Below are 11607 nucleotides of genomic sequence, written 5' to 3'. Positions count from 1 at the left end.
ACACCTGGGCTTTTACCTAATTTAAAGGGACAGACCCTAGTTTTTAAACACTAAGGCATATTTTTCACCTAGACTCTAATACAACCCATAAAAATGTACACTAAGTTTGGTTAATTTACTAACCTGTAACAAATCTGGATACAACAGAGTGAAACAAGATTCTGTAAAATACCCTTAAAAGTAGACTAAAACACTACTCCATAACAGTTACTTCTCAGACGCAAGTGCATTTTTAAAAATATGAAAATGCATTTTGTGGTATTAGAAACACCAGGATAACCAGAAACACTTCAGTTGTACGGAAATGGATAATCTAAACAATAAAATATAAGTAATGTTTGATTTCAGTGATTATAAACGACTCTAATAGTGAAAAATATGCTGTAGTGTTTAAAAACTAGGGTATGTCCCTTTAAGTGATTTTATAGCACTTCTTACTTCTTCATCATTAATAGCATCAAATGTAGAATTTAAATGTAATGCAGTCAACTGGATCATGATTAATAACAAAAGCATAGCAAAACACAACAAAATCAGTAAATTTTGTATTTAAGTTTATAAAAAGATGAAAATAAGAAAATATTGGAATGTAAAAATAGCTGTAATGAGGACAAAATATTGATAACTGTAAAATTATTGCACAAAGCTGAAGTACACCAGACTATATAAATAATGATTTTAAAGGGACTGTCCTGAGTTTACAGCAATTATATGACATCTCCTATTAACAGTTTACAGCCATTGTATGACGTCTCCTATTAACAGTTTACAGCCATTGTATGACGTCTCCTATTAACAGTTTATAGACATTGTATGACATCTCCTATTAAGTTTACAGCCATTGTATGACGTCTTCTATTAACAGTTTACAGCCATTGTATGATCTCCTATTAGCAGAGTTTACAGCCATGGTATGATGTCTCCTGTTAGCAGAGTTTACAGCCATTGTATGACGTCTCCTGTTAACAGAGCTTATAGCCATTGTATGATGTCTCCTATTACCAGAGTTTACACCCATTGTATGATGTCTCTGATTAACAGAGTTTACAGCCATTGTATGATGTCTCCTGTTAACAGAATTTACAGCCATTGTATGACATCTCCGATTAACCGAGTTTACAGCCATTGTATGATGTCTCCTGTTACCCGAGTTTACACCCATTGTATGACGTCTCCTGTTAACCGAGTTTACAGCCATTGTATGGCGTCTCCCGTTAACCGAGTTTACAGCCATTGTATGACGCCTCCTGTTAACCGAGTTTACAGCCATTGTATGACGTCTCCTGTTAACAGAGTTTACAGCCATTGTATGACGTCTCCTGTTAACCGAGTTTACAGCCATTGTATGACGTCTCCTGTTAACCGAGTTTACAGCCATTGTATGACGTCTCCTGTTGACAGAGTTTACAGCCATTGTATGATGTCTCCTGTTAACAGAGTTTACAGCCATTGTATGATGTCTCCTATTAACAGTCTTTTTCGTGATGAAAATTACATATTAAATACATTTTCTTGTTTAGAATTCTAGTGTCTGTTATGTCCAATGTGTTAGTGATGGTATGCCAATGTTCTTAACAGTCATTGTTTATTTTACATCATAATTTTTTTTTTTTCCATATGTACAAAATTGCAGTGATATTCCCTTTAAAAATGAACATACAATCACAATACAAGTACCTAGTAGTTTAAAAATAAACATTAACGTGCATAATATCTATTCAGCAAAGTGAGGCATTCCGAGTACACCATCAACGTGACAGCATTCACTGGAAAAGCGCGAACACTGATCACCAGCCCCCCTCGAAAAAACAATCTCAAGCCCCCATCTCTGTAGCTTTTCATGACACAGTCCGAGAAACCCTTGTACAGTTTTCTCTCGCTGTCCCCCTGCAGTCGACTCTTCACAACATCTAGTGGCAGGATAATGAGCCAGCTTAAAACCCCGGCGAAACCTCCAGCGATGAAGTTGATGATCTGAGAGGGGATCGACTGAAACAGGCCAGCACCTTGTGAACCGAGAAAAACATAGGTGACCATGTAGACGGCACTTGCTGGAATGTCCCTGCAAAACTGCGTGCCAAACCCTCTGAAGAGGCCTCGGGGACCCCGCGACTTAACAATGTCAATGGCTGCTTCCATAGGGCCTCTGTAATATTTCTGCTTGTATGGACATTCACCTGAAAATTAAGTAAAGATAGAATTACTTATAAAACAATTATGAATACAATATCTCTTTCTGAATCTAAAGGGCCTCTGTAATATGTCTGCATACACCTGAAAATGAAGTATAGAATTATACACATGTACAGCTGAAAATGAAGTATAGAATTATACACATGTACACCTGAAAATGAAGTATAGAATTATACACATGTACACCTGAAAATGAAGTATAGAATTATACACATGTACACCTGCAGTGTTCTCCAACCCCAGTAACCGGCTTGTACACCCGCCAAGCTGAGAATTTGCGCCGCCAAGCTGAAGATTTTCGCAGACGGGTCCGCCAAGCTGATAAAAAATGCCGCCAAGTCGAAAATCAGTCCACTATGATGAATTTTTTTTCCGTCAGTTCTATTCACCTATCGCAATATTTAGCCTGTACTTAGACTTGGAGTATATAATAATAATATTCTAATTCAACACATTTGTAAGAACGAATCTGATTGGATCCCTGCTGAAAATTTCAGGTGGTAAAATCACCGATATACCGGTCGCAAAATGTCCACGTGTCGAACAAAATTAAAACCGGGCCTCCCCAATATCCAGCAGTGATGACATGTCATGTCATAGGGTTTTACGTGCACATTCAGAACAAGCTGTTGTAGCGCACGCCTGTCGTGGGCACATGAGCCGGCCTTGACCGACTCCTCCGTCCATGACAGGAAACGGCAGTAATAAAGCGGGAGTCGTTAATACAAGCGGCACATCTCAGCGGTGCAACGTAGATTGCAACAGCTTGGCTACTCTAATCCAATCAGCAAGCGGTAATTTTTGACAGACAGCCGCCCGTCTCTTCATCATTGGCAATTTGCATATTATGATTTTTAGTAAATCTTAGTCCTTGCAAGTAATTGACAAGGGTCCGGGCAAATTTCATACAGGGGAATTGTCTATTGCTGGCTGTTGGCATGTTGAAAACCATAAATCCAAAATAATATTTTATGCAATGAAAGACGGCAAAATACTATCCCCAGATGCCAGTAAATCGCATCTATATGAGCTTTTATTTTCAAAATTTTCCGGGTGAGATTAGCCCACTGGCCGCACACATTTAGGCCTATGATCATCTAGGCCCTACTACTTCAGCGTGACCGGTGCCGGTGCGGCAGATCATGAGATAGATTATGGTTAACTTTATTTAAATCAACTATTAAATGCCAGAAAAAAAGCACCTTTTGTGACTTAAGATTTACAAAATTTTCCGGTGCAAGAGGGGGCGAACCCCTCATGAGCTCACCCCCCCACCCCCCTCGTGGACTTCGGCCCAAGGCCTCACATGTCCGCCAACCTGGTCGCATAAAAGTTGGAGAACACTGCACCTGAAAATGAAGTAAAGATAGAATTATTTACAAAACAATTCAATACATGTATCTATGGCTAAATCCATCGGATTCTAAAATCTGGAATTTTAAGAAAAAAATCTAAAGCATTTCTATGCCCGATATACATTCTTGAAAAATATCAGGTTTCTGTCAGCTTTTCATTAAACACAATTTTTTCACTTGGAGGGTCATAAAATTCTAGGATATTTCCAGAACATTTAGGGATTTTTCCAGAACACAAAATAAGCAGGGAATGCATTTACAGAATGTGCGTCACCATCACTGGTCATGCATGAATATGACATCATTCATTTCCATGGGATATAGCCCAGTGGTAAAGCATTTGCTTGATGCGTGGTCGATCTGGGATCGATCCCCGTCAGTGGGCCCATTGGGCTATTTCTCGCTCTAGCTAGTGCACCACGACTGGTGTATCAAAGGCTGTGGTATGTGTTATCCTGTCTGTGGGATGGTGCATATAAAAGATCCCTTGCTGCTAATCGAAAAAGAGTAGCCCATGAAGTGGAGACAGCGGGTTTTCTGTGGTCCTTAAACATGTCCAACACCATATAACCGCAAATAAAATGTTTTGAGTGTGTTATTAAATAAAACATTTCCTTCCTTCATTTCCATAGATGTTATTATTCATGTGGGATAATTCATTTCCATGGGTGTTACTATTCTAAATTTATTTACCTAGCTATTAAAGTCATTGAGGTTGGGTTTTCTGATAGTGGATTTTGAGCACTATTCAAAGACAACACAAAGGTAGATTTTTCAGGACATTTCAGGCCTGAATTTCATCATGAAATTCAAATACTTTCCTGGATTTCCAAAACAGGTAACAACACTGTTAAAAAAATCAAGGAGAGAAACAGTTTTCATGCAATACAAACATACTAGCATAATTCAGACGATTTGCATCTCCCAAATCCATTTACCTGGTAACTGATGTGGAATCTGAGACTGCAGCACAACCTTGATAACTTCAACAGGACATGCGATGAAGACCTGAACCACGCCCGCCATCATCCCCGCGGTAGCCACCTGGAGGTACCACTTGAACGAATGACTCTTCACCACTTGTACTCTCTGCATCGCAGACAGGGTGTTCCCATATACTCCAAAATAAACAGAGCTGATTAGACCATAGCTGACCAGCGGCCAGGAGAGTCCACGGTAAAATCCTTGTGACTGAGAAATGAAAATAAATCCATTGCTTATTTAAGCAGTGTTTGAGGCAGATAGTGCAGGGGGGACATATTATGGATCCTATTTAGACAGGAATACGGTTGAAAGTTTGACTTGTTGCTGAATTTTTATTTTTATGTTTGTGATTATTATAACCTGTACTTTCAAGGGGCAGGACGTAGCTTAGTGGTAAAGCGTTTGCTTGATGCGCGGTTGGTCTAGGATCGATCCCTGTCAGTGGGCCCAGTAGGTTATTTCTCATCCCAGCCAGTGCACCACGACTGGTATATGAAAGGCCATGGTATGTGCTATCCTGTCTGTGGGATGGTGCATATAAAAGATCCCTTGTACTAATGAAAAAGCAGGTTTCCTCTCTATGACTGTCAAAATGACCATGTGTTTGACATCCAATAGCCGATGATGAATAAATCAATGTGCTCTAGTGGAGTCATTAAACAAAACAAACTTTTTGTACTTTGATATGAAGATATTCTTAACCTTTGTTCCTTATTTATCCTTGTATGTGGTTTTCTATGACCATCATGTCACATTCTTGGAACATTATTTTATATTCAATTCACAGAAAGCTAATTCAAGAAATAAAATGTTTATGTACCTGATTGTATTACATATTCAAAACTGATATTGACAATATATCTTTAAATAAAATTAACCAACTACCTGTCTAGACCGGACCCTGAACACACCAGAATCCTGTCAAAACTGGTCAAGTTTCAATTTATCTAAACTCTAAAACGCTACCCTCTAAACACCAAATCTTTTTGTGTGTACTAAATGTGACTTACTAGGAATATCTTGATTCCTACGAGTCAATTTATTCATGAAATGTAGCTTCAATTCAGGGCTGCAGAAAGTACATGCCCGGTCACCAAATGCGAGTAAACATTCTGACAGACGAGTTAAAAAATGCAACTACTAGTCCGACAGACTGACTAATTTAATTTGTTATATACATATTTTGTTTTTGCATTGAATCCGCAATGTCTTCTGGATAGATTGTTCTGTTAAACACTTCTGGGATATCACTTGAATTTTGTATATATATATATAAAAGAAATGTGAAAAACTTAGTATTAACCAGAGTATTTCAAAATTTACTGATTTGTCAGTCAAGGTTTGGGTCTTGTTTTCGTTTGCTACAAGACATTGATCACTTAACAAGCGTCATTAAATATATACATACATACATACATGCATACCAGGGGTGGGGTAAAACAAAATTGTCAATCAGTCCCATGTGATGTCATATCACTATTGGGGGAGGGGGGGGGGGGTTAAAAAAAGAAAGGAATAAAAATTATAACATCAAGTAAAAGATGATAGTTGCCAAATAGTGTTTTAAAAAAATCATCATAGCGTTTGTGTATTTTTATCTTGAATAATTTTTAATTTATTTATTATTATTTTAAATTATGCACAAGATACTGATGTCTGGGCAGGCCGGTCCAGTTGATGGATAGGAATTTGTTCCAATAATAGAAACAGACAGGTGCTTCGGACTGACAAGGACAAAAATGAGACCAGCAAACACACGTTTTATAAAAAATAATATCGGTCCCAGACCGGGAAAAAAGGGCTGATACATACATACATATATATATATCATTTGAAGTGAAGACAGAGTATATTACAATATTGTTAAACAATAATGTATTCTATATAGGCTGACGGACTAATAGAAAGTCTGTCGGTCTAGTAAATATTAGTTGCATGGTTCTGGCCTGGCAGGCTAGTGAAATATTTTTCATTTCTACACCTCTGCAATTCATATCTGCTGAATGACTGCTAACTCTTTGTTCAGTGGCAGCTGATCTAAAACATGCATATGATTTCAACTGTGGAAGATTTATCCTATAACCCAGCGCATCTCCGACAAACAGCCCACTAAACCTGGTATTAATTGGATGATCAGTCAGGGCTTCTAGAATTTTATAAAAATCCACTAACCATGGGATCAATGATTTTAAAAATGTACTAGCCATGATTAAAACTTCACTAGCCTTACTTTAAGTAAATACAATTTTACTAATAGTAATAATCAGATATGTCACCTAAAGAGAGATATAGAGCTTTAAAATCCTTAGACTGGGGGTGGAAAGAGTGGGCAGGATATTCATATTTACAAAATATGTAACTACAGCATTTGACAAGGGTTTTTTCCACTAGCCTTCGGGCTAGTTATAGTAGGTATTTACTAGCCCAACACTGAATATCACTAGCCATGGGAGTGGGGCTACCATAATCAAGAAGCCCAGTCAGTATACACACCAGTCCTTGATGGTGAATGTTTAAAACGCAGTCCCATAGCTGCTTGTACTGGTGGCCTGGAGTCTGAGTCTGCAGCTGGACCTGTCAGAGAGGGAGAAAACATGTCTTTGAAATACATCATAGTAAAACAGAAACACAAATTAATAAAAGGAAAGGTATTTGTGTTTATTATGAGTACTAAATGCAGGGGACAATATTTCAAAATCTTAGGTAACCTGAAGTCAGTTCACGTGAGTTTTACTTAGGTAACCGATTGTTTGGTTACGTGAATATATAGCTCTTGTAAATGATGAGTTAGGCCTACCTAATCCTAAAACACTTGAACTACGATTCTGTGATACATTGGTGATTCAAAAACACAAACTTATTTTCACTTTCATTACTGATATATTGTATTTTTAATTTTAGAATGTAATTGTTCACCACGCAACTGACTGGCAGTTCTCGTGATTTTAAAGGACTGACAATGATATAAAATAAAAAATTATTAAATGTATTGGTACAAGTAGGATGTATCATAATAAATTATATGTATTTAATATACATTCTGCATGATCATATATTAATCATAATGTATTGGTAAAACTGTGCCAATATTTATTCTCGCTTTCTGTATTTTAAATAGAAACAGGGCTCGAATTTACCTGTGGCACTGACAGCAATTACCACAGCTAATATATGAATTACCAGAGATCAGGCGCTTTACTAATGGCAGAGTTTTGCCACGGGATAAAAATTATTACTGTGGTTAAAAAGATATTGTAATTTTGGTTTTTTGTTTTGTTTTCATTTGTTGCAAAAGATACTGGTCTAAAACAGTGGCAGATCCAGAAAATCATGAGGTGGAATGCCACTGGGAAATTTGGGGGAGGTTTGGAGGGGGATCGTAAAAAAATTAAAATTAATATATAATAAAATTATAACTATTGCAAAAATTTAGGGGGGCCCGGGCCCCTCCCACCCGCTCTAGATCTACCTCTGTAAAACTTCTGTAGGCAGGCTTAAAACTGCTTTAGGTGAGCATTTTGCCTATACCAAAAACCTTTAAAAATCACCATAGGTAACAAATTCTAAAGTTTGAGCCCAATAGAAAGGAATTACTGTGGCTGATACTATAGTTTACAGCAACATAAAATATCTCACATAAAATCTCAATCTGGTTATTTAAAAAAGAAATCTCACCTTCACAGTGTCAAATGGATGTCCGACAATAATACCTGTACAACCTGTTTTCAAAAAGAAAGATAATAATGTCTAAATAATTATACAAAATGGTGGTGGAAGGGAGGGATCAGGCACTGCCACCCACCTCTCTGAAGATAATACATCCTTCCCCCAAGTTAAAAATCAAATCCCCCCCCCCATCAGTTTCTGTAAACTTTTGACCTTTATGACGACATTTTGTTACATTCAGTAAGAAGAGAAAACACTTAACAACTATTACATGCTACAGGGCTCACACTGGAACAAAACTTGGCTTAGCCAATTTTGAGATATGTAGAGTATATTTACTTGAAAATCATTAAAATATTTTAAGGAACATTTTGTTAGCCAAAGATTAAATTTTGTAGCAGTGTACAGACAATGTACAGAGCCCTGATGTTGCAAAGCATGTAACAAAAATTAAATATGAACATTTTATGTACTATAATTTAAGACATTCACAGCACTACATTTAAAGTCTTTTAAAGTCTCGCATCACAGCAGAATCACTGCAATATAATGTCATGGGCTACACACTGTGGCTATATTCTTAAAAAGGTAAATAATTTAGCTGTTTCCAGCCAGGGCTCATACTGGAAATAACTTTGTTTTAGCCAATTTTCACATTTTTAGAGTATTTCCTTACAAATTATTCAAAGAAAATTTTATTAGCCAAATGATAAAATGTTGTAGCCATTTTGTATAAAAATTAGCAATTGGCTAATTTGGCAATGGACAGGGTGAGCCCTGTCAGCCACGTACATAATGATATGTAGGACTACAGGTAGGTAAGGATGCACTGGGGTTGTTTGTGATACTAAGAGTACATTTAATTTTATTTCAAGTTATTTTCGTGCTTCTATCCAGGATAGTAGGTTAGTTGTTTATTGTTAGTGGTTAGTGAGAGAGAAGCGGGTGTAGTGGTCTTACACCTACTCACTAAGTCATTAAAACTTGCAGTGAGAGCTGGTACCGGGTTGCGAACCCTGTACCTACCAGTCTTATGTCTGATGACTTAACTACGCCGCCACTGAGGCCGGTACTAGTGTACAAAAGTTTTGTTGGCTGCAAGAATTTAAATTATACACAGGTGCTTTATAATTATATTGATAAAAAGAAATAAGAGAACACCTGGAATTGTAGACCACATTTAAATTTACTACTAGCTTTAATAGTAATTAATGTCTCATTTTTATGTAAAGTGGGATTGAATGTCAGCACTGTTGAATTGACTCATAACTGCTAGTAACACAGTGAACTTCTAACAAGTGCTATCAGTGTTTCTGCCAGACAGACATTTTTGGATATGGCACTATGGAATTGAATATTTACAATGTGTGTGATGAATGCAGGTGGTATGGGTGGAGGGGGGTCTCCACCAGAAAACAAAATGGATTAGGTTTAGAGTTATGGTTATGAAAATCATACAGTAATGTCAAAAGGTTAACTTAAAAAAATTAAATCTACAAAAATCTTTGGGTATGGCGCCATACCCATTTTACTATCTGGCAGAAATCCTGGCTATGGATCAACAGTTTTGGTTGCAGTCACTATTTGCTTTTAGTATTTGCATGATCCTTTATTTCTGTCCATCAGTATATATTTATTGCTAACCTCCGATGGCTCCAGCCAGGTAATCATGTAGCACACTATTGGCCACCATTGTCTACCCAAAGGCCTTCCATTCAGGAGTTTCCAATGCATGTGCACATCCCCTGAAAAAATAACTTAAGACAATTAAACCTAATAAATGTACATGTATCACAGATACTTTTTTCTAAAATGCCGACTCTTGATCAATGCCTGCTAGGACAAAAGTATATGTATTTCCCCTCACAAACATATCACAGCCGTTGATACACCAGTAATTAGGCATTGGTCTGCCAAAGTAGTTTGATCTTACAAACCCAAGCTCCTTGTGAGAGCACCATACCAACTAAATCCTCCACCCCCCACCCCACACACACACAAAATACACATTGTACTGAATATGGCTTTCAAATATAGCCAATAATATTCACTGAATGTCTTTTTGGAAATTTATGATTAGTTTGTGACTGAAAAGCAATGGTGACACTCATTAGTTTAACTTATTTGCAACAAGACATTGAAAAAGTTATTAAAAATGGCTCATAAAAACCTTTGCAAGTTAAGTACTATGTAAATGTGATGTGGCCCATTCATAAGATCGAATGAAAAACAAATCATGACAAAAGTTGATGATTTATTCAAAATGCTTAATATAAAAGTGTACCAAGGTTGATGACAGTCGCTCTTCGCACTCTTGTTTAGTGAAAGACATTGTCTGCTCAATATATACAACTTCAAATAATTTTGACAGAGGTAAAAGTTTGTAGATCAGTTTTATTTTCATGTGGTGAAGCATTGTAGTACTATAACTAATTTTGAATTTGAATGATGTCAGTTTTCCAGTGATGTCACTTTGCATCACTTTACAATAACAAGCATTCTGCGAGTACTGCTAAAGCAAAACATGTACCCTACTGCATGTATCTCCTACATTCAAGGGGCGTAACTGTGAAAAATTGGTAAATTGCCATGAAAGTCAAACCTGATCTGTAACAGTACATGTATGCCATCTCATTATCATAATCTCAAGGCATTGTGAACAAACATGTGGGAAAACACATTTTCGTATATCTGAAGTTCAAGGGCCATGACTGTCAAAAATGGCTAAATCTCCATGAAAGTCAAACTTGATCTGTAACACTACATTATAAAGCTATACACAAAATTTCAGCTCGATCTCTCAAGGCACTGTGAAAAAAACCTGTCCGGAAAACTATGTTGAACAGACGCCTGCCAGATAGACCGACGAAAATAAAACCTATAATCTCCTCTGGTTGAACTGGTAGTGGACTAATAAACTGGATACATGACGTTTCCATCTTCAGAATGCTGTAAATTTCATGCAAAATTGCTATTGATAATCTTTTGTTTTAGAATTTGGCTACTAAAGCACCTCACACGAGTCAGTGTCTGAGGAAAATCTTGCAATTAAAAAATTGTACTATTTATGAAATATGGATTTGAAGTGAAATTACGGTAAGATATGTTATATTTATTGTGTACGAAGCTAAAGCATTTTAAAAAGGGTGCGAAAAGTGACTATCGTCGATTTTAGACCGAGTGAGATAGAGAATCATAATGCTGCAATGCACCTTTAATAATTAATTGTTAGTACTTTTTTAAAGATGTCTAGGCCTCATATAGATTGTATTATATATGCCAGAAAACAACGTTTTACTTTAAAGACCACCATTCAATGACATCAATGAAAAAACATTTCATAATATAAATGACTTCAAAATAAAACAAATTCCATAAAATAAAATTCGCCTAACTCAAGGGAAATAAC

At 36.7% G+C, this 11607-nt stretch overlaps 1 protein-coding gene across 5 annotated transcripts; it reads right to left on the bottom strand.

Moving 5' to 3' along the window:
* Positions 1 to 1147: 1147 nt before the first annotated feature.
* LOC121370128 (solute carrier family 25 member 45-like) lies at positions 1148 to 11604 on the bottom strand. 5 transcript variants are annotated; one of them, XM_041495233.1, is made up of 6 exons: positions 11497 to 11604; positions 9843 to 9943; positions 8208 to 8251; positions 7026 to 7106; positions 4487 to 4739; positions 1148 to 2177 (listed from the first exon to the last, which is right to left on the bottom strand). In XM_041495233.1, exons 2-6 carry the CDS (start codon positions 9889 to 9891, stop codon positions 1699 to 1701), a joined length of 906 nt encoding a protein of 301 aa, XP_041351167.1. In that variant the 5' UTR covers positions 9892 to 9943; positions 11497 to 11604; the 3' UTR covers positions 1148 to 1698. The 5 variants fall into 5 exon arrangements, with proteins under 5 accessions (XP_041351167.1, XP_041351166.1, XP_041351169.1 ...); XM_041495232.1 differs by having other exon boundaries at positions 11411 to 11593; XM_041495235.1 differs by having other exon boundaries at positions 11434 to 11593.
* Between the last annotated feature and the right edge of the window lie 3 nt (positions 11605 to 11607).

The sequence above is a fragment of the Gigantopelta aegis genome, chromosome 4, assembly GCF_016097555.1.
Source record: "Gigantopelta aegis isolate Gae_Host chromosome 4, Gae_host_genome, whole genome shotgun sequence".
Lineage (NCBI taxonomy): Eukaryota > Metazoa > Mollusca > Gastropoda > Neomphalida > Peltospiridae > Gigantopelta > Gigantopelta aegis.
Note: the sequence above shows the minus strand (reverse complement) of the source record. Positions and strands in the feature narration are given on the sequence as shown.

Coding starts and splice junctions, on each gene's coding strand:
- LOC121370128 (XM_041495233.1), bottom strand. CDS start 9,891: ATGGTGGCCAATAGTGTGCTACATGATTACCTGGCTGGAGCCATCGGA. Junction 4,740..7,025: donor ACATTCACCATCAAGGACTG/GTGTGTATACTG, acceptor TTCATTTCTCAG/TCACAAGGATTTTACCGTGG. Junction 2,178..4,486: donor GATTCCACATCAGTTACCAG/GTAAATGGATTT, acceptor CTTAATTTTCAG/GTGAATGTCCATACAAGCAG.